The sequence below is a fragment of the Sinocyclocheilus anshuiensis genome, unplaced genomic scaffold, assembly GCF_001515605.1.
Source record: "Sinocyclocheilus anshuiensis isolate Anshui unplaced genomic scaffold, SAMN03320099.WGS_v1.1 scaffold100, whole genome shotgun sequence".
In the NCBI taxonomy this organism is placed as follows: Eukaryota; Metazoa; Chordata; class Actinopteri; order Cypriniformes; family Cyprinidae; genus Sinocyclocheilus; species Sinocyclocheilus anshuiensis.
The window spans coordinates 29,772-53,557 of record NW_015555725.1 but is presented as its reverse complement, the minus strand read 5'-3'; the positions used below and the strand labels follow the sequence as shown (position 1 = coordinate 53,557).

The window sequence follows — 23,786 nt, the reverse complement described above, 5'->3', positions numbered from 1 at the left end:
GTCTTGATATGTACGCTCTGATCCGGCGGGGTCAAGAGACTTCAGAAAAGAGATTTCAGTTGTGTTATGTATATTTGTTTCTTTTTTGAGTACTGCTTTTTTGTACTTAAATTTTTGTCATTATTGTTATTTAGAATGCATACGTTTTTTTTTTTGTTTTTTTTGCCTTTCTGCAGAGATGAAAACAAAAATGTTGTGGTTATATATATGTTAGCCAAATAAATGGCATTATTTGCTTTTCCCCCCATTTTCATTTTTCAGTTTCAATTTCTGCATGCCTGTTCATCCATATTCATGAGCTTATTTATGACACATTTTGCATGGCATCTACTTCTGGCATACTGTACATTTTATTGCATCATGGTAATTTCATAAATGGCATCAGAAATCAATGAAATATACAATAATCATGATTTGATATCCATTTATGTCTTTTTGTTCTGTTTGTGTTGTTTTTTTATGCTTAAAAATGCTTTTTAATCACTATCATTTTACATGCTGTATTTTTCTTTGACTTGATCATTTTACAACATCAGACTGCATGATTGTTTCCTCTTTAAAATTATGATTTTATTACAGGGCTCAACAGAAATGATTTTTTTTTTTATATATTGTTATAGATATCCATCAAAAAAGAATGATCAATTTATATTTATAGCACACACACACACACACACACACACACACATATATATATATATATACAACAATCTTTAGATTTTTTTATTTTTAATAAAATATTTTGATTTTATTTTTTTCTTGACAACTTAGTTTTTTAGGTAAAGGAAGCATAACGATAACAAAAAGCAATAAATAAATAAGAAAGCATAACATAACAAAAAGCAAATAAAAATATTTTAAAAAGAAAAGAAATATCATCAATTATTTAAAACATGTTTGCAAGGCTTAATTTGTGGGCAAATGGCTGTTTTGTCAACTGGCCCTAAACTGACTCCTTATTTTTTGAGTCCTGTATTATAATCTCAATTATATAATCCCTTCCACCATTCTTTAATACTGTCCTCTTCTTCATGAACTCATCTTCATTTGTAACATTTCACTCCATTTAGTACATGTTTGGATCTCTACATTCAAAAGAAGGGCAGAAAAGGAGAACAGTACACAATACAGTTGGAAAAGAACCACCTCAAATATGTCTTCCTGTTTTTTTTATATTTTCTCCACATAGAGAGGACCTCGGTCAAGGTAAAGTCAACGGGCAACTAAAGGGCCAAGCACGTGACTGCCATCTTGGGACTCCTTCTGGAACTCCCAGCAGACACACCAATGTCAAAAAGGTCACAGGAGTGGGTGGAACTACATATGAGATTTCCGTTTGACGGACAGCTTGAAGAGCCACTGCCTGTGAGGAAAAGCACTGCCATGGCAACACCACCTCCACTTGTGCTCAAGACGATTAAGTTTCTCTTTCTTTTCACAGTTTTTTTTTAAATAATAGTCAAACCGATTGATCACAAGACACGCATTATCTGGTGCAGTTCTGTTGACCCAGTGTAAAATATAACAGGAGTGCTTCGTCAAAGAAGCATTGTATGTTTTTAAAGTGTCAGCCATCAGGATATAAATCCCACACCACAGAAAATTCTGGTTTAATGGCATCAAATGAAAATTTCAAATATATATACAGTAAGGGCTGAAAATGTACAGTGTCAGTTCATTTGTATATAAAAGCTCAAAGGTCGCATATTGAATGCAAATGTGCTCAGTATGCTGATCTTCCACACACTTGAATGTGAGTGTATATGTACATGCCAGTAACTCCATTACTACTATGTTTTTGTCATTATGCTGATCTAATAATCAGGGTTTCATCTCAAATGCATTTCTCTGTTAAGCTATGAGGTTCCAAAACAAACCATAATAGCACTTGTGTATTTTAAAAACCAACGCAGAAGTTTTATTTTTCAAATATGGTGGTCATTTACACTTTTTGTAATGTAAAACTATAAACTGCCATAGAAATATACATACATGTGTATATATATAAAATGTAAAAAAAAAAAAAAGGGAGCAAAAATGTTGGATTCTGGCCGTTATCACCAGTCTGTTAAAACTTTCTTTCAAACTTTGTTTTTCTTTATAAAAAGTATTTTATAGTGGAAGAAATATAAATATGTAAACAGAAACAGACCACTGTGTATTAGCAGTACTGGCCACATGTTAAAGCCATATTTTACCATGTTTTACAGTCATGATCTTTGCAAACTCCAAGTTGTTTTATTGCTTTACCATTTCTGTTTATTTGTAATAGATTAAAAAAACATTATGGTAATTCATGGCTGCATCCCAAACATCCAAAATATTTTCATTTATGTTGTTTTAATAACGTCTTTTTTTAAATATAAGTTTTGGTATATTTCACGTTTTATACAGATATTTAAATGGGTCGGTGTTTGGATTTTTTGAGTGGAATTTTTCATTTTCCGTTTCTTTTTTGCATTTTTTATAATTGATTTGTACAAATTAATTCGTGTGAATTGCCATTTTGATTAGTTGAAAGTAGTTTTCTGTTAAGATTTTTTTTTTCTCAGTGAATGAATGTTGAAAGATTAAGATGTTATTGTAGAACATTTTAGGAAACTTTGTTCAAGAAAGTTGAAGTGAAGATGCTTGTTTTTTGAGTGCTGGATCCATTTGAAAGACATATGACATGGTTTTTATAAATTGCTGTTCAAGTTTTTTTTTACTGTATTTTTAATCAAATAAGCGAAGGCTTCGTGAGAATAAGAGACTTCTTTCAAAACCATTTAAAAATCTTACCAGCCACAGACTTCTGAACAGTAGTGTATATAAAAGTACATTTCTTCATATGTACTTTTCATATTATTCAATTTGTTTAAGGAAGTTTAAAGCCTCACCTTCCCTTCTCACATTCAAAAGTAGTTGCACATAGTCTTTTCTGATTTTACAACAAGGGCAAATAAATATTGCTTGGTAACTATTACATTTGAATTGAGAAAAATGTAAAAACTTTTTTGTTTGTTTGTTTTGGAGAGAGTATGAAAGAGATACACATCATGGAAATTGTCACTGGTATAGTGCAAGACATGCTGATAAAAAATAAATAAATAAAGTGACAGGCAAATATGTAGCCTAATTAACTGAAAAGCTGAATAGAAATCTGTTTTAGATGTAATAATGTTTTTCTCAAGAAATTAAATAGACCGCACAGGTGAAAGTGGCAAATCCTGTTAACAGAAGAACTTCACACTGTGGCCTGTTTCATGATTAAAGACCTAATAATTTTATAAGGATAATTTTGTAGTGAAGTGTTGATTTATGCTGTCAGCATCTTTGACAGGGTGATCTTACAGATGTCTTGCTGACTGGAAATGCACCGCACGTGGAGTTCTCTGCTGCTCATCAGATGACTTTACAAGGAATTCATATTGATTTCCTCACAGATCTGCCTTATAGGATCTAACAGACCACAGACACTCAAGCACTGACAGAGTACAAACATGATTTTGGTGCATGTAAAAAGGGTCATTATCATACTTTTTCCAGTAAAACAGCTTCTTGAAATTGTAAATAATTCATGTGGCCATTTAATGTTTGCTAGACTTTATTTCTGTGAATGGTTCACTGTTCTCTGTCCTTCGCTGCCGCTGTCTGGCACGCGTCACCTTGTGTTTAAATGAAACACGTGTACAGTTAAAACAAAAGAAGAAGAACTACGGGACTTTTTTTCTGTGGCAAAGTATTTCGTTCAGATGGAATGAAGACATTATACAGGTGCATCTCAAATTAGAATGTAATGGAAAAGTTCATTTCAGTAATTCAACTCAAATTGTGAAACTCGTGTATTAAATATATTCAATGCACACAGACTGAAGTAGTTTAAGTCTTTGGTTCTTTTAATTGTGGTGATTTTGGCTCACATTTAACAAAAACCCACCAATTCACTATCTCAACAAATTAGAATACTTCATAAGACCAATAAAAAAAAATTTTGTGAATTGTTGGCCTTCTGGGAAGTATGTTCATTTACTCTACATGTACTCAATACTTGGTAGGGGCTCCTTTTGCTTTAATTACTGCCTAAATTCGGCGTGGCATGGAGGTGATCAGTTGAGTTGAATTACTGAAATAAATGAACTTTTCCATGACATTCTAATTTATTGAGATGCACCTGTAGTTTCATATCAAGGTACATCTATTATTTTTTGTTCATCAAGGGGGAAAACTGAATAAATATGACATGAACATGCATTTCGGTCTTATCTTTGTTATTTATCTTCTGTTTTGAAATAAGAGACAAATGGCTAGATAGATTAAACCATCTCAAACCAATCTCAAGTGTGCAGAACAAAAATTAAGATTTGCACAATGAACAATTATTGTTATTATTTTTATGTTATTATTATTATTATTATTATTATTATTATTAAAAAAAAGGCCAATTGGCTCCACAGACAGTTTCATATCAGAGAGGGATCAGGGGAAAACATCATTCTGTCCGAGTTGGCGCACAGAAATAAAGTAGCCTAGCCTAAATGAAAACAAATTCTCTTCCATTTTAGGACGTAGATTAAAGGTAATTCCACTCCCCAAAGCATTGTGCAATGGTATTAAGTGTTCCCTTTCTCTCACGCTCCCCACTAATGTCTATTTGATCTGTGCAGTAGTCGTGAACGCGCACCGCCAGACCTCCGCTGTTGCTGCGTGCGCGCCCCCGCGCTCCCTCAGGTGAATGGAGCGAGGCACAGCACAGGAGTCCGGCGTGCGTCTCTGGCCGAGCTGAAGGGACTAAAATGGGGCTTCGCGGACTGACCAGGGTGGGGGTGTACATGACAGTCTGCCTTCTGTGGGTGGCTGGATGCTTTACCCAAAAAGTGAGTACAAGTGTGTGGCAGTACCCCACTTTTGCTTTCTTTTGTTTGTTTGCGGTTTGTTTCGGCTTGTCAAAAATGTTTACAGCAGGGATTATAGTATGCAGTATATAGTAAACTATATGGAGTAGGCTATGTAGTAGTTAAAACAACTTTAAAATATGAAGACTCTTGGTTCGAAGGAAATTGTATTCGAAAGTTTGTGGAAGGTGTTGTGATGAAATGTGGAGCAGCTTGTTGTGTGGTCCGGGTCGGTTCTGGCAGAGAGGGCTGTTCAGCACGGGCCAGCGGTTCCGCATCAGATGGTTCCGCGAGCAATGCTTTTCTGTATAAATAACTATTTTTGTTTTAAAATCGAGATAACTATATAAATCAGAATTCAAAATTAACATACAAATTAAAAAGTATAGAAAAAATACAATTTAAAAAAATAATTTAATTGAATTAACAAACAAGACTTTTTTTTTGTAGATCATTTGTAGATCAGTCATGAGCCTTTTTTTTAATTATTTAAAATCCATTAAAATTATTTAATTAAACATAAACATCTTCTATTGCAATGTTTTCAATTCTTAAAATCATTTAAATGTTTTTTTTTCTATAGTTTAAATGTCAAAAATGTCTAGATGGAGTAACTGTAGAGCTAAATTATTGTTGGAAATTTTAGTAGATTAGATCACTCTTGGTAGCTACTAATCAATTTTACTTCAAAATATTATTAATATTTGAGTCAGTGTTATGTGATCAACATGCAGGAAGCCATTTTGTTGTCATGTGACAAGAAACAAATTAGATGATAGACCCCTTTAGACCCTCATGACTTTGTGTCAAGGTCATTTGTCTGTCTGTCTGTCTTGTGTATCTGTCTGTCTGTCTATCTCATATTTAAGTCTTTATGAAAATATTTTTGTTCAAGTCAAATGGGGTAATCCTAGAAAACCTCTTGATATTTGTAGCTCAGAAGATCATGATATTTGTTAAAATGTTGTATATATGAATATATAATATAAACTTGTATATTCATTTTTGCTTTGATTTATTTATTTTCATTTATTTATTTTTTTGCAGATAATGATTAGGTGCTTGTGTCTTCAAGGTGCAAGGAAAGTATTTTAGTACTTTTTGCTGGCTGCTTACACCATGTTAAGTCATTAGCTCAAAATGTTTATAGAAATAGAAAATGAAAACATTTTTCTAAAATGTCTGACACTTTACTGAGCAAACTTTGTCATTTTGGGAACCCATGCTTCTGAAACGGAAAGAAATCTCCACATACATTTCACATTCAGTGTCACAGCACTTTCTCAGACCTGCATCTATGAACAGCCATAGATCATAACTGAATGATAGGACCTTTGATATTGTTTTATTCATATTCCCTCCATCTCAGCTCCTTTGCATACTCTATCAGCTCTCATTACAGAGGGTGTACACTTTTTATGTAGCTTCTCACATGCTAGGAAATGGAGAGTTTGGGAAATATGTTGTTAAGGAAAAGCTTAGTGTGTTTTTTTGAGGTGATTACCAGATTCCTGTGGAAAACATGCTGCACTCATGCAATTAAACACATTGCTCTGTGGTCAATTCCACATGCTGTCTTTCACCAATACTTATTCCCTTCCCAGGCATGAATGTGATTTATTGATTGTTCTAGAGTAAAGTGATATTCCATACTGAGATTAACAGAGATTTTGATCTTAAATTTTAAAGGTGCACAGAGTAATTTTCCTTCATTTAAATTACTACTACTACTAATATTTTTGCAGCTATTTCGTTTGTGTCTGTATCATTTTGACTGTGCCACATAAGGTCAAGGGCTATTTCTTAGGTGATGACCTGTCATACTCCGTCATAACTCTCTTCCTCTGTGAATTCTGAGAATCCTGAGCCGCAAACAAAGGCTTTATTGCATTGTTGATGTGCATAGCTTCAGTTACTGAGTGTGTGCAACTCAATGGCTCTGCAGTTATCTGGCTCCTCTAAATGCTCCCTTTGTCCTCTTGAATTAAGTTGATTTTCAGAACTGTGCAAATCAAGTTTGGAATTTGCTGCATGGCCCTCACATGCAGATGAAGATTATATTTAAAATAGGGATGCACCGATACCGATACTGGTATCGGTATCGGGCCCGATACTGAGCTCCTGTACTCGTACTCGTTAAAATGCCCCGATATCAAACGCCGATACCACACAGCATGTGATAAGCGCCATATTCAGACAAAGAAACACCGACAACAGAACAACAGGCAGCAGAATGGAGTTAAGGATGTCTACTACGAAGTATATGTATGCAATGAATATAACGTTAAACATTCAGTATTAACGCCCGTATAGCTGATGTGTGAGAGCTGATAAACAAAGCACGCTGAGTGGATTGAGCGCGCGGCTCATTAAGGCTAAGGGTTGCCCGACAAAGTATTGATAGTTGTGTAAATACTGTCATACTAACAGCTGTCTGATTTTTGGTTGATTGTAATCTATTACATACCTTTCTATCAAAGTTATCTGACATTATCAAGCTGAATTTGTTCTGACACAGTTTAACTCTCAGTTCTTATCATATTTTATTACCATTTTCTAAACTATAGCGAATAAACTGTGATAATGTGAGAAATGTTGGTGTCTGAATAAATTTTGGTTTGACTGTATCTGATAAATAAAGTTAACCAACTAACATTATACATACTCTTTTGGTTTCTGTACCCAATATTTAAAACATGTACAAATGCAATAAAAATATTGGTATCGGTACTCGGTATCGGCAAGTACCAAAAATAAAAGTATCGGTATCGGGCGAGTACTGGAAAAAGTGGTATTGGTGCATCCCTAATTTAAAAAAAACTTAATTATAAATTACATCATCTAAGATAGGTTAAGATACTTGTCATGGATTTGACCTAAGCAATGACAGAGTTTTCGTGCAGGTCTTTTTCTAGTAGTCATCAAAATTTTGGACAATGAATTGCCCTCATTCTTGAGTTAGTGTGGTTAGAACTGCGTGGGTCAGAAAATACCTGCATGTGTGCATGCATTTGTGTTCACATCTGAGAGTGATTTCTCTCAATTATTCAACCTCACCCCACCAATAATGCTATATCACACCCACACAATTCTGACATTTTCATCCAGCCCCCTGAGAATGAAGAAAGCCTCTCGTAACAGCTTTAATGGGAGCAAACCACTAATGTGCATTTCCTGGCCAGCAGACCACATTTTGTGTGAATTTGGAGCGTTTTAAACGATTTTGTGGAGGGTACCCACAAGAAATACAGTAGAATTACTCCAGTGGCAGCTATGGTCTAGTTGTGAACAAGTATTATGAACATTTTCAGGGTTGCTCATAAGAAACCTTCTGCATCAATATGCAGACGCAAAGGGCATGAGAATTTTATCGTCGTGATTAAATTATATATTGGGTAATAACTTTGCCACTATTACATATATGTTGGGATGTGATTTTCAATTTAAACAGTCACAATTTTATTTACATTTATTTACACATTTTTGAGCATGTTACCCAAACCCTACCCCTAAACCTAACCATTTATCAATATAAAACACAGGATATAAAAGGCAGATACAACTACAGTCACAATTTATTCAAAAAGTATTAATATTCCAAGTATTCGGAGGCAAAATGATTGATTTGTGAGTTGAACAGACGCGATCACCGTCTCCATCCGCCATAAAGCTCAGAATCAGATCCTGCTGTGTGCAGTCTGTTCACAAATTCAAAAATTGCCGCCAGAAGAAGCGTTACATCAGCTTTGGTTGTGAAATGCCATTGGCTCTTGTGTGTCTTGTGACCGATTGCGTCATGCTAAAGTTCGGGAGTGTTGCTAACTCGAAATTCTGATTTTTCCCACCCCCTACTTGAAAATTACGTCTAGAACGCTGCTTGAAGTCGGATATCCGACCTGTGAACTCGGGGCAGCTCGATCAACCCTGACTTCAGCGAGACGCGTCATTTGAAGAGTATAGTGTGGAGCTACTTTATGTCAATCTTTAAAACATTAGACATAAAATAATTCCTTAATTGTTTAGCTGTTTTCAAAATGAATGGCAGCATGTTTTTTTTTGTTTTGTTTTTGCCATTATTTGCACAAAACACGAAATGCTCTCATTGTGTCATGGCAACATCATATGGCCAACTGAAAGCAATGGAGTATTTAGTTTTCTCTGGAAGATACACTTCCAGCACTAAAGTGCATTACATTTTTAACAAAGTATAAATATAAATATTGTACTTGGTGTACATATATATCACAGTTGTATAGTTGAGCCATAGGTTCCAACTACTGTTCACTTGTACTGTCCAGCTTTTCAAATCCTTGCAGGTTTCGAGGATTCATTTTTATTTATTATTAGTGTTCATTCATTGGTTTCACTTAGATTTTTAATTTATAAATTTCTCTGTGTTTGAAGAAAATCTGTTTCTGTGTGAAGTGCAGCAGCTACTGCTCTTTTCATCAAAATATTATTGTGAAATATTGTCATATTCCGCTCCTGCTGGCCTCAGTGTCCAGTGGCAAGCTATGACTGATGTAACTGGTTGTAACACATCACCACAGGCTCTCTGTGCTCTGGGCTCGATAGTGCTTGGAACAGTCTCACTTTTCACAACCAATAAATAGCCGTGATCCTCTTCCAGCCCCCTTACAGGGGCCCATAGCATGTTTATGGGGGACTCACAGGGGTGTTTGTGCATTTGAGTGTGTGTGCGTGTGTGGCAAAAGGGGCTTAAGCTCTCTGCTCGCACAATTTCATATTGTCAGCTCATATTATCTCGGATACCCCTGTTGTGAAAACACTGTACAGTACAAAAGAGACCAGGAAAAGAACTATATTTGAACTTTCAGTTTAACAGCTTATTTGACTTCTCACGTTTCATAATGAGTCCCATTTTTCTGTTCAAAGCCTTTAAGTAGAGATAATGTTGGTGAGACAAGCAGATAACGATTTATTGTAAAAATGACAATAAGAACGGAGGTTGTGAAGTGATATGTTTACTGTAAGGGGGAAAGAAGGGACAGATGTGTGTAACCTAGCAAATACAAGAGGGAGTTTCAGCATGGTGTTTTTCACATTGCAGCTTTTACTACGAAATCTGCTGTTCCCTACGACAGCTGTGAGTTTATCTGGCACTGTTTTACTCACTCATTCAGTGAGTCAGCTACAGTTTGTTGGTGTTAAAAGTGCAGGAGGCTTGTTTTTCAGTTCAAGAGTTGGTGTTATATTAGCAGAAGGAATAGATTCTATAATTCAAATGGATTAAAACTAAACATATTACGTAATAAACAAAAAAAAATGTTTGCATGCATACATTATACTTATGTTGCTTTGCACTGTTTTGCATTTACTGTGGCAAATTGTGATCGGTAACATTAGATTGACACCTGTGTCTGCATGCATGTATAATCTATGGGAAAGCCCCATGGCTATCATGTATTGTCATTTATCGGATGAGTGCGCTGGCTACATGTGAAGAACTGGTCATATCACGTAGTATCACTTTATACCTGTCTCTTAATAGTGTTTCTCTAATCTGCCCACAGGGTTTATGGTGCCCTAATTTCTTGTGGACTGGTCCCTTGCCATATTTGTTTTCCATTGTTACCTTTTGTGTTTTATATTTTTCTTAACCAAATCATGCTGTGCTGTTTAAAATTGCAATTGACAGGTAAAACAATAGTAGAGTAAGGTAAGTGCCAAGTAAGAGGATGACATTACACTTATGCTTGAGTATGAGTTTAGCTTTTTATTTTTTCTTCATCTTCAGACAGCGCTCAGATTCCATCAAAAATATCTTAATTTGAACGAAGGTCTTACGGGTTTGGAACGACATGAGGGGTGAGTAATTAATGACAGAATTTTAATTTTTGGGTGAACTATCCCTTTAACCCTTGTGTTATGTTCGAATTGTGGGTACAATTTTTATGTGGATGGTAACTGGATTCAGTACAATTCACAAAAAATCACACTATGAAAAAAAAACTGTAAAAACAGTAAACATTAATACTTCTCACGCATTACAACAAAAATAAATATCAGAACATATGTTTTTAAAATTTCGCAACTATTTTTTTCCCAAAAATATAAATATTATAAATGGTATTGTAACCAATAATTTTATTTTAGTTTTTGCTTGTTTCCATTTGTGAAGCTCAAGCAGTTGAGCATGGCAATCTAGCAATGCCAAGATTCCCAGCAATTATTTTTTTTTGTGGCTCAAAGTGACCCACGATTTTCATAATCGTAAAATAAACATTTTGAATGCATACATGCACATTTCAAAACTTTACAGGCTTGTTCATGACCCTAAATGAGAAATTTTCACTTTTCCTAGATTCCAGTATTTCATAAACTCAAGTTTGGTTTGCGGGTTAAATTGACATAATACAAATTTGACATAATACCATTTTTTTTCTTTCTCTAAAAGATATAAATAAGACCAAAAAGTAAACCGGTGTATGAAAAAAGTAACTTGGTCAGTTGTGATATTTTATGTTGACTTTCAAAAGGCATGGATTTTTTTATGATGCTCACTGACTAGTAAATGACTTTGAATGGTCTGTCATTTATGTATGAAAGTGTGTATTGTGTGAGTGATTGGCAGAGAAGGAAGGGGGTCTTCAGCTCTCTTTTGATGTAGCACAACTGGGGCGCGATAACCAGCAGGACTTTATGTAAATACCTCCTACTTATTACCCTAGTTTCATTAAAATGCTATCTAACCAAACAGCGAAGCTTTCCAATGTCCCCTGTGGGAGAAAAGACAACTTTACTAATTACGCCATGCCAGTGCCGGACAATGATGTAACAGAGCTGGGATGTTTGGCATTATAAGAATGTCCCATTTCCTATTCCACACTGTGGTACTTTGGACGCCATTCATGTGAAGTCTACCATGCATGGTACACTGCCCTAACCAGCAGATAGTCCAGTATTATGGTGGAGCCACGGTAATGACCCAGTTCCATTTTTTTTTTTCAGATAGAGAGGGAGGTACTTACAAAAATCTTGCAAATCACTGCTAAAGTTTTCTTTTTTTGCTGTCTTTTGGAATTAGACAAAATCATGTTGGACTTGTTGAACCAAATGGTTTTCTGAGGGCAGATGGGTGGTTTGGTTGAATCACAAACCTCTTCAGCACACTTTAGTGAAACATGGACCTTAATCAATTGCATTTCCCCTGTTTCTGCTTGGAATAACCCTACATGCTTGTCTTGAACCTTTTTTCACCTCTTGTTCCAGTTTAGTTTGTTCTCTGTCTCTCATATTCATGTGCATTGCTCAACTTTTGTGCTAACCTGAAATCGGCCTGCTTCACATCCCAGCAGTGAGTGGCATTTGACCGGCTCAAATGTCAGGCATGCAATTATTAATGTAGTAGCACATGAACCTGAGGTAAACTCTGGACAGCATGATGCTTTGACCAACAGATCTGTTAGCTGAGTTTGATAAATGGCCTGAATGGAGAGAAACACCGGACGAGAATCAAGCGTAGAAGTGTGTGCAGAAGAAACAAGGCACTATGAAGCTGAAAGTTACTTTTACCTTGTCAAGCTGAGATTATTTACTGTGGCCTTGTCCATTTCAAGATGACTTTTGCACTGATTTCACTTTGTCCTCCAACAAGACATGTTTTTTTTTACTGGGTCGGGGCACAAATACATAGCTGACTGAATATGTGGCATCTTTGATTTTGTTTATATTTTTCCAAAGAAAGACAAGGAAATAATGATGAAGGGCAAAATATTATAATAATATGATAACATACTGTATATATGTCTTAGATGAACATTATTCTTTAAATACAATAAGCATTACCTCTATGCAAAGTGACCCACATTTGGTTTTCAACCAATGAAAATGGGTAGAATTCAACAATTTGGACATGGAGCTGCATTGAGATTCCCGTATCTCTGGGAGAGAAACATATAGGGCCTTAAAATGAACACACCAAATAAAAAGTTTATTAAGAACCATAATTATAAAATCATATTGAGAAAACTTAAATACTTCCAGTTACAGGGACATAAACTTTGGAAAAATAATATTTATGGCACTCAGGTATAGGGATATGCCGGTATCAAATATTCATGTTGCGATTAATTGCTAATGCTTTTATCACGGTGTGCGGTATTATCACGATATTGCAATTTAGTTTTTAAAAAAGTGCTGTCATAATACAGTATAACAGGTTTAATAACTTTTTTATTATAACAAAAATAACTGATCATTTAAATGCAATAAAGCAATACAGAAAAATGTATAAAGTTAAAAGTTTTACACAGATTAAAGTGCAAAAGAACTATAAAGACCAATAGGTATCACTTTACAATAAGACCTCATTAGTTATTATTATTATTATTATTATTTCTGCAGTTTAGCGCCATCTGCTGTCAGAGAGTGAAAGTGCGAGTTCATCCAGAGCGTCTCTCACATGTTCCGCCATGTGTTTCTCGTCCGCGCTTATTTACATCAGAGTGCACAGGCGTCTTTCACGCAGCATATAGCGGTGTTGTGCATTTTGACTAGTTGATGGGAAAAGTATTCTTAAAATGCATTCAAAATTCGGAATAATTTGTAATATATAATTATTCACGGTATTTAGAAGTGCCCACGATAACAATATCGTGCATATTCATTACCGTGATATATCGCATTACCGAATACCGGCACAAGTCTACTCAGGTATGCTCTATGCAATTGTTTTGATAGAAGGAAAGAAGATGCATTTCTAGTTTCAACATTATTTGTTTTTCTGTCATTCCTCGTAAAAAAAAAACAACTGTATGCAAAGTGACCAATGTTTGGTTTTTGACCACTGAAAATCTGAACAATTGAACAATTTACTCATGGGGCCACACTGAAATCCCAAATCTCTGGAAATGAAACACATAGGGCCTTAAAATGAAGATACCAAAAGAAAAGTTTAACAACCAAAATCTAAAAGGAAATTATGATATCAGTAATACTTCTATGTAATACTTCTTGAGTCACAGCCATGCAAACTTAGTTTTTTTTTTCCAGAGTGTCACTATTGGCATGTAATGCAACAAAGTTTTCTAAATATTAAATGTGGAAAAATGAATCCATCAGGAACAGATTAGATTGTGAAAAGTGGATGTTACATTTCAGAATCAAGTCAGATATGAAAGTTTGCAATCAATTGATGTGAGGATGAAATTAATACGATTTGATGTTTATTTGAGCCTCAAATTTCTGGATGCTGAAGGTCAAAATCACCCTCAATAAGTAATTATTTCCAATTATCTTTAAATCTATCTTTATTTGTTGTCGTTACAATTAGGAATGTCAACGATTAATTGATGATCGATTAATTGTCGACAAGAGATGCAATCGATTAAAGCTATCGATGGTCGATTAAGCTATTTAATTTTGGGCTGTGTGCGGCTCATGTGCAAAACACGTGCGAGCGGCTGTGAGTGACGGTGACGGTATATAAATGCATCATCATTCATTCATTCATAATGTACAAATGAAGCTTTTAATGTGATTTAAACTTTAAAAGTACATTAAAATAGAAACAACACAAAGTTCTTCAACATGAAAAGCAATAGAAATGTAGTAACTAAGTCCGTTGAAAAAAGTCAGTTGCAATTGTGTTTTAAAATACAACAACGAGCACCACGAAACCATTTAAAGAGGCGCGGCGTTCAGCGGTCTCCGTGACGGGATAGGAAACAGTCAACAAAGTAAAATTATCTCAAATGTTTTATCAAGTGATCATAATCACATCTATTAATTTTACAATCCTGCTACTAGCATTTTATTCAGACTAAAACCCCTTTAATTCGGGTGAGAAAGCATTATTTTTTTTATTTTTTTTGAGTGGCTTTTGCACATCCTATCATGGCTCTGCTCCGGTTCATTCGATGTAACATTAAACATAGGTAAACAATTTTGGCAGTCATAGCTGGTCTGATGGTAAGTCGTTAGATGCTAGAAAACTGCATAAAGCATTGCCCTAATTTGCAGACCGCGTGCCGCTGCAATGGACGCATTTTGCAGCATTAAGGTTAACGATTAATTGATCGTTAATTTAAACGACGATCGATCATGGAAATGATTGAAAATTGACATCCCTAGTTACAATTATTAGAGTCTTTATTATATTAACCAACATTAAAATGCTGCATTAAGGCAAGATTAAGAAAAAAAAAACATGCCTAATTGGGTCATATTTGGCTATTGGCTAACATTATATATTTTCCATCCCTGGTTATGTCAGTTGAATGGGAAAGTCGTTTCAAAGGCAATGCATGTTTTAACATTTTGATGAAAGATTATGGAGATAAACATTTCTTGTTTACTAATAAATCATGACAATAAGACTAGGAATGTATCTTTAGAAAGTAAACTGACTCGTTTTGTATTTCATCTTGACTTTAATTTCACTTTTTGTCCTGCATAATGCCGTAGCTTGAGGCTAGGCTTGTTACCTGTCTGGCGCTGTTGAGGTCTTGCAGTTCTTTTATTCCCTCCCACAGTACAGAACCAGTGCCAACAGGAAGCCCAATAAACAAACAGGCCCCTGCCAAGGTCTGGTTTGGAGTGGTCTAGCCCCGATTTCCATCTGCCTCCAATTATACCGAGGTCCCCTCATCCTGCACACCTGTGAGATATTACGAACCGCATGTCTGAAGGAATACCTCCCTGGGGTTAGCAAAGCAGCCAGCATATCCAGCTTTGATACCCGATGAAGGAGGAAGGGTTGAATAGTTCAGTTTGGGAGAGGCAGACCGAAGCTAATTTTCTGAACAGAACATTTAGTTTTGTTGCTCGGTGGGTTTCTTTCACAGCTGTCTGTTGTTATTGCTCTGAAACGATCAAATTAGGGCAATGCTTTATGTAGTTTTCTAGCATCTAACGACTTACCGTCAGACCAGCTATGACTGCCAAAATTGTTTACCTATGTTTAATGTTACATCGAATGAACCAGAGCAGAGCCAAAGACTTTCCCGTTGGTTTGTTGAACTCGTTCCATCCTCTTGAATTTTTTTATGCTAGAACTACCGCAGCCTGTTAAGATGTTTTAGGACCATAACCCCTGGAGCACAGGTTCTGGGAAGAATTATCTTGAACATACTGCTGATTCTCCACTGCTATTAGATGTATTATAATTTTCTTTCAACATGTTTATCTTAATTAGGGCGTTAAATATCGCATGCGATTTATCGTGCAGCCCTAATCTTAATCTACATTCAAGTAGTGCAGAAATGTCCATTGTTTGTAATCTTTGTCTTTCTTTTGCTACCATGCTATGTTTACAAGCGTCATGCAACTCTTTGACCTCCACATGAAAGTGTTGCAGATAGTGTCACGGAAGGTGATTTTACTATTTAATGTGCACAGAAATTCTAATTTGTACAATATGATTATAATTTTCTAAGTGTTATATTATTTAATTGCATCGTACAGCTTTAAGCCAAGGCCCCCCATTTTCTACAATAATATTTAAAGGACCCCTAGCCCATTTTGTTTTCAAAATTATTTTAATCTCTGAGTGTTTCTACTTTCTGTAAATAAAAAAAAAATTACAATAATTATATTACATTTCATGATTCCATACGTTTTAGGAGCTGAATGTTCTTCTGGGCTCCCACACTTTTAAAAAATTGATTTACGTGACTCTTCCAGTTGTTTGTCATTTACTGAGATTAAGGATTAAAAAAAAAAAAATCGAACTTAATTTTACCCAATAAAATGTTTTACACATTGGCATAACTATCATAATAAAAATGCCTATAGTGTTTTAACAGTTTATTAATTTAAGTTTATTAACTTTTCTAGGTCTAGTAATCACGCTTTTCCAGGTTTAGGTTATATCCAGGTTTTCCAAGACTCTGTGAACCCTGGTTCTTTAAATGTTCTAACAAACCGTTGTTGAGGGGGTACATGTAAAATTTTAGATTTTTAGCTCGTTTTAGTTATTCAGATCATTTAAAAGCTTGTTTTGTCTTATTTATATCATTTTTAAGTAATCTTAAGGCCCACTTGAATGACAGCTGAGGCGCCCCAGTGTTCTTGATAAGCACAAGATCTTATTTCCTGTTGAAACAGGACATTTTGTAAAAATCAAGAACTTGTCCTAAATGTGATGTATGCATAATTTAGATTTGATTGGATCTTTTACTTTTGGATAGCTGTAAAATATTCTGTCATAGAAAAAAAAAAATATATCACCTTTAACATGTAAGCAAAACCATTAACTAGGTCTCATGCTCTTGTTTGTAATCATAATTAAGTTTGGTTCCAGGTGGAAATGCATGTTTTTAAAAAAAAAAATGTTATCTGTCTTTAGGTTTACTTTGATTGTGGCGCCAAGGTGGATGTTGTGGATGTGCAGGGCCTCATTCTGTCACCTGGCTTCCCGTATAACTATTCATCTGGAACTCACTGTGTTTGGCAGTTCTTTGTACCTGTTGGTCATCAGCTAATCATGGAGATGTTTGATTTTGATGTCTTTGAGAGTCACAACAGTCCTGCAAGATATACCACCACATCTGTTGCCATTGTGGATGAGGAACCGAAAGATGGTGGCTCGCTTGTATCAAAAAGCCTCGGGAGTCCAAAGGAACCCCAGTCCACACACAGAGAGGATGTCAACCAATTGGTGATCCAAGAGCAGTCCACCAAAATGGAGATGACCAAAGTTTCCAATTCTGCCAAAATGCTTTCTGATTCCCCCTCAGCTCCACAAGCATCTCTTCCAGTTGAAAACAGAAATTCTATTTCATCTCAGGCATCAAGAGCAGCCAGTGACTTTACCTCTACAAGCCCACATACAGCCACAGAAACAGATGACACTTTGAGCACTGAGACCCAGCCACCTTTGTTTGATGCCTGTCCCCATGATGTCCTCTACATATCTGATCTCATCACCTTCTCCTCCCGATTCTGTGGCTCTAGACGCCCTTCTAGCAGCCAGTTGGTGTTTGGGTCTGATGATGACATGGTGGAGGTCATTATGGAGTTGATTACCACTACTCACTGGGGCCGTGGTTTCGCTCTCCTCTTCCATTATCAGAATCAAACACAGGCAGCCACAAGAGAACAGCAGAGATCGCTAGTGACCTCGGACAGCAGAACTGGTGCACTGCTCGGTGCTATAAGTGGAACAATTGTGTTTGCTGTGGTCCTTGCTGGCATCCTCTGTGTGATTTTCAGGTAAGGATGTTTCTTCTACAGGTGGAGAGATTTACTTGCAGTTGATCTGAAATCAGTTGATCTGCCATGCGAACATATGTCATTCTGACATACATATATGCATTTTTTTTTTTTGGATCAAGTAAAAGCAGCCTTGTTTGCATTTAAGAGATTTCCTTCAAAAACAATTAAATTATGTATAATTATGTGACATTTATAATATAAATGTCATTGTGACATTTAATTCTTCGTATTCCGCATTTCATAACTTCACTCTATGTCCATAACTAGCTGTCAGTATCACAGTTATTCTCTCATTCATTCACTTTAGAATTAGTCAGATGTGGCATACACAGTACCATGTCTGTGACAACCTAAGTCAGATGAGTTTGTGTTGACACAGCTGGAGGTATTTTTCACCATTGTTGGCAGCTTAAATCAAGTCTTTCTTCTCCTTTTTCGAAAACACTTTGATGTTAAAACGCTATTCATACCTGAGCATGTTCTTCTTGGTTCCGCACCTGGCATTAAACTAAATGCACAAAAGCAAGGTGCAGTCACACAATACAGAGAAAAGAAAGCGGAAGAAATAGAAGAAGCCGAGAGAAAGGGTAGAATAGAGAAAACTATATAGGCCATTGACCTTAAAGATGTTTCAATTGTTTGTTAACACACAAGCATGACATTTTAAAGAATCCATCATGTAAGATTCATTCTTGGTTGGTCCCAGTGGGAATAACAGTGTGACTTTTGACACTCACAGAACTGATTTATGAAGCCCAGAGTTACTGCGCCGTTTGTCTGTGTGGAAGTAATCATTGCCAGTGCCTTTTATTGGCTCTGTTTACACCTGGTATTAACATACATCTTAGGTGATCCATTCACACTGAAGACAGATTTTAATAATGTGTGAACGGGGCCATTTCAGTTTGTTTTTTTTTTCTGTTATGAACAGAATTTGTTTTGTTTATTTACTTAAATTGTTTTTGGCTTTTAACAATACAATTTAAAATACAATTTAAAACGTATAAAATGAATGTATGCAAATAAATTGCAGCGCTTGTTGTTTGTCATTTCTCCGATCACAAATGCAGACATGGTTTTATGTTACGCTCCGGCCTGACGGGGCATCACAAAATGGTAAGGGGCGTAACATTTCCGTCACATGCTTGACACACGTTTCAGAAAGGCGGGGCATAGAGGAGAAACTGTGAAAGCGAAACTACTTTGTTTGGCTTTCCAAAAGAGGACGATATCCGCTTCGTCATGCCTAGAGCTGAACCATGCTGGTCGCTGAGGAAATACATCAACCTTGCACAGTGGATGACACAAAATAATGTTCTTTTTAGCAACATCATATGACCCCTTTAATATATGTTCCATTAATATATGTGTATTGTGATATTTTAATATGTTGAGAGACTAAAGGCACAGTTTCAAATGGTTTCCTTTACTCATGACATGACCTTAACTTTAGAGGTCATGCTATTACATTCAATTTTACAGCATGAATCAGGCAGATGAAATATCCAGTTCACCCTTCAACACACTCCTACAAAATTATACTGGTGTATGCTAAGCAAATCGGAAATGAGTTTGGTTTTTTTGAATGTATGTGTCCTACCAGATTTTATAGCAGATATTTCAATGTCATTGAGCTAGGAGAAGTAAACAGTTATTTAATGGAACATTTGATGACCAATAACAGTAATTAAAAGGAAACAAGATGATGTTACCTGTGTTCTGTTGTTTTCCCAGGCCAAAACTATGCGCAAAAGGTGCCAATGCTTCCTCTTCCATCAGCTCAGAGGTAAACAGTCAACATAGACATACGTTCTTCTTTCAGATGGGACATTGAATTCAGAGAGGACCCCACCTTTATGAAAGATGAGGAAGATTATGTACTGCATCCAGGGTCCAAAATGACTTTTTTTCCCCCACACTTGGCAATGTTGAGTGAATTGATTAAATGTTCCATCCATAAATGATTCATACTGGGCATGAAACTAAAATAATTAACATGTATTTTGTATATAAAATATTATGTATAAATTATTTTATGCTTCATTTAAATTCTAAAAATTACTCCTTGCATATTAAATATTTAAATATGTGTGTATATAGATAAGCAGACTTGATCTCTCACACACAAAAATGTGAATGCACATAGTGATTTTGTCTCATATTTTGGTGGTGAGAATTCACCTGCCAAAGCCAGTTTGTGCTGTCATTTGGTGCTTTGGCAAGTGATTATTTTGGACCCTGTCTGTTCATGTAGAAATAATGTGAGGTACTCTGTTGTAGGTTCCAGAAGGAGTGCTAAATTCAGCGGCAGATGTGAGTGAACTTCAGATGGTTTCTCCTAATCACTTGGAGCAGCAGTCGAATACAGTGAACGACAACAACAACCATTCTCTCAACCGCAGTCTGTCCCATACAGGTGCTTAGTGTCTCTTTATCTGTCCCTCTGCCTTATTCTCTTTTCCCTTCCACATCACTCCCTCAATCCATGAGTCTACCTCGCTTTCTCTCTCTCTCTCTCCCTCCCCTTCTCTCTCCCCCAGATTTATTGTTTTCTTCATTGATGTTGTCAGATGAAGGGAACTTAGGGGTCACTTGGTTCCTTTTGGTAAAACTGCAGAGTTAATTTTTCCCCTTTCTGAACCTATACATTGAGATTAATTAGTCTCTTCAAGGAACAGAAAAAAGGCTAAATTACTGTAATTCAGGAACAGTATAATAAGACCACCAGAGCTCTATTAGGGTGTAGCTTGCTGAAAAATGAATGTCCTCCTGTATTCAAAGCACATGGAAGTAATTATAAAATGTTATATTTTATAAAGTTTTTTGATCTTAAAGGAAACATGTTTGAATGAAAACAATGTGTTTAAATAAATAACAACCCATTTAAAAACAGACATGAGGCAATATAATGTTTTAATTGTTTTTTAAAATTGTTTTATATGTCTCTACTGAAACAACAGAAGGTGCATTTTGACCTTTTTATTTTTTATGCAAATTTATATGTGGTGAAATAATAATAATAATAATAATGTGATTTTGTTTTTCATTGCAGTATCATTAGTAGTAATGATAAATACCTATTACTCCCAGTCCTAAATATGTGGATCCAGCCTTTAAACGAGTTTGTTGATGATTGATGTGACTTATGGTGGGAAAATATGATTTTGTGAAAGTTCAGCAGTAACCTTTTCAAATGAAATGGTGGAAAAGGAAACTGTTTTTGTTTTGTTTTTTTTAGGTTTAGCTATATACTGTATATTTCCCAAACACAAATCACTTTATCATAATGAGAAGTCAAGACCATAATGCAGTAAGGGGTACTTAAGAGGGACATTGGCTTTAGTTTATACTAAGCTGTAAATCTGAAATCCCCCATCATTTTAGCTTAGTCCAATCATACCAGCTAGAGAACTTTAACGTTTTCATTTAACCTTTAAACAAGCACCGGGGCACTGACCCGTTTATTTGAAACCATGACAAATTATTAATTTATTCAGCTTTGCATATGCATGTTAAACAAGTATTTAAAATTGTTTTATAAATATTCCATATGTTCGCTGTGTTGTGCTCTGAAGGGTCTTCAGTGAATGGAGTATGTGACGTGCCAGAGAAGGCCGCTCTAGAGCAGTTCTCCAGTGGTTTGACTGAATTAGAATTAGGCACAGATGAGGTTTTTGTCATCGCTTCTGCACCCAACTCAGCCCAACTGCCTTTCTCTCCACATACTGTGAGTATCTGATTCTTCTGTACATTGCTACATCCAGAGATAGATGAGAAACTTTGATATATTTTGTACTGTTTTGTACACTACCATTCAAAAGTTTGGGGTTGGCAAGATTTTTTTTAACTGTTTTTGAAGTATTGTATGCTTTCTTATTTCTTTTGGCTGAATTTATTTGTTTAAAGTACAGTAAAAACAATAATATTGTGAAATATTATAACAATTAAAAAAAATTCCCAAAGTCATTACTCCAATCTTCGGTGTCACATGATCCTTCAGAAATCGAGTATGCTAATTTGGATCTTAAAAATAACATTTCTTAACAAGACAAAATCTAACTTTTGAATTGTATATATTTTTTCAGATTAAGCCACAAAATATTAAACCCAGTAGCTTTTATTTGAATTAAAAAAAATAAAATAAATAACAAGCACATTTTTCAAGCAGAACATTTAACTAATCTTTATATATTATTTATATAAATATGATTTATTGATCTTAGTACTATAAGAGATACTCTGTTTACTTTTGCTTGGTAGTTTCAAGCGTTCTTCATGACACTGAATTGTTTTCAGCTTGAATAGCTGGTGCAGTGTAGTACGCTGATGGAGGCCAAACTTCATGGTGTGTGGTGATGTTCTGGATGAGAGGCAGAGAAGTAGCTCTTCACTAGAGGCTGCTGGGACGCAGAGACTCTGGCAGTCGAAGGGCGAGCTGGCCCGCTAATAGCTCTGACTAATGAATGCTATCCGCCTGTAGCCAATTTCTCAGCTCCAGCTCTGTGTTTCTGCACAAGTGTGTGTGTGTGGTCCATGCTGCTTTGGCTCTGAAAGGTGGCATGAAAAATTTGCCAAGCTGTGTGTTCATCCAAGGAGGTTTGAGAAGAATCAGAAACCTGCATCTCTGGTGTCCGGCTACAGCTGTTTTGTGCTGTAGATTCTTTATCCCTTTTTGTTTTTGCCTTCACCCACAACCAGACAATTTGGTATTGTTTTGGTTAAAAATACAAAACCATGCCAGAACGGCTCAAGATTAAATCCGGCATAATACTCGTCTAGACATGGGGAGCTGTTGGAGATCACGTGTGACGACTGTCAAACTCCTACTGATGAGAAAAGCCCTTCTGATACTTACCCACATGCTGCACGTCCAATTAACAGTTGACTGACACATTTGGAGGTCTTTGCCTGTCGCAGACCTCATTTAGATATCAGTCTCTGCCGCCCTGCCTGAAACCGCTCAAGATATCTTACTAAAGCAACTCCTAAAGCAACAGCTAGTCTCTCTGGATGTAGATTCCCTGATCTCAGCAGGTTCATATACTTCACTGAAAGCTTGAAGTCCAAGCCAAATTCTCACATTTATTAGTTTATTTACACTGATGCAAGTTTATTCATTATAAAATTTAATTTCAAGCAACTTTGAGTCATTATTGGTCATTTATGAAGCTCAAATTATTTTAATAAAAGATGCATGGGATTAATAACAATTGCATTTATTTGATAAAAAAATACAGTAAAATCAGTAATATTGTGAAATGTTATTACAACTTAAGTTTTCAATTTTATTAATTATGTTTTAGTAATTTATTCATGTGTTGGCAAAGCTGAATTTTCAGCAGCTATTAACAGCATTTATTTGAAATAGATTTTTTTGTCTTTACTGTCATGTTTCATCAATTTAAAGGGGTTATATGATGCGATTTCAATTTTTCCTTTCTCTTTGGAATGTTACAAGCTCTTGGTACATAAAGAAGATCTGTAAAGTTGCAAAGACTAAAGTCTCAAATCCAAAGAGATATTCTTTATAAAAGTTAAGAGTCAACCACGCCTACCTAAAACGGCTCGTTCTAACACGCCCCCACATGTCTACGTCACGATGTGGGAAGATTTGCATAACGCCGCCCAAATGTTCACGCAAAGAAAGAAGGCATAACTTTTATTCTCGCTGTAGTATTGTTGCTGCCGCCATGTCGTGAAGGCGCTGTGTGTTTCGTTGTGAAAGCGAAACTA

The 23,786-nt window shown here is 35.7% G+C and overlaps 2 protein-coding genes across 2 annotated transcripts in view; both read left to right on the top strand.

Moving 5' to 3' along the window:
* Positions 1-1,744, top strand: part of LOC107672609 (probable palmitoyltransferase ZDHHC8) — a 64,386-nt gene extending 62,642 nt beyond the window's left edge. Inside the window, exon 11 of the mRNA XM_016465872.1 lies at positions 1,190-1,744. Coding sequence (XP_016321358.1) covers positions 1,190-1,340 — 151 coding nt within the window. The 3' untranslated portion in view covers positions 1,341-1,744. The remainder of the gene's footprint in view (positions 1-1,189) is intronic.
* A 2,902-nt stretch (positions 1,745-4,646) lies between these two features.
* Positions 4,647-23,786, top strand: part of LOC107672633 (uncharacterized) — a 23,632-nt gene continuing 4,492 nt past the window's right edge. Inside the window, exons 1-5 of the mRNA XM_016465919.1 lie at positions 4,647-4,856; positions 17,185-18,050; positions 19,788-19,839; positions 20,334-20,469; positions 21,629-21,780. Of these exons, the coding sequence (XP_016321405.1) occupies positions 4,776-4,856; positions 17,185-18,050; positions 19,788-19,839; positions 20,334-20,469; positions 21,629-21,780 (1,287 nt within the window). The 5' untranslated portion in view covers positions 4,647-4,775. The remainder of the gene's footprint in view (positions 4,857-17,184; positions 18,051-19,787; positions 19,840-20,333; positions 20,470-21,628; positions 21,781-23,786) is intronic.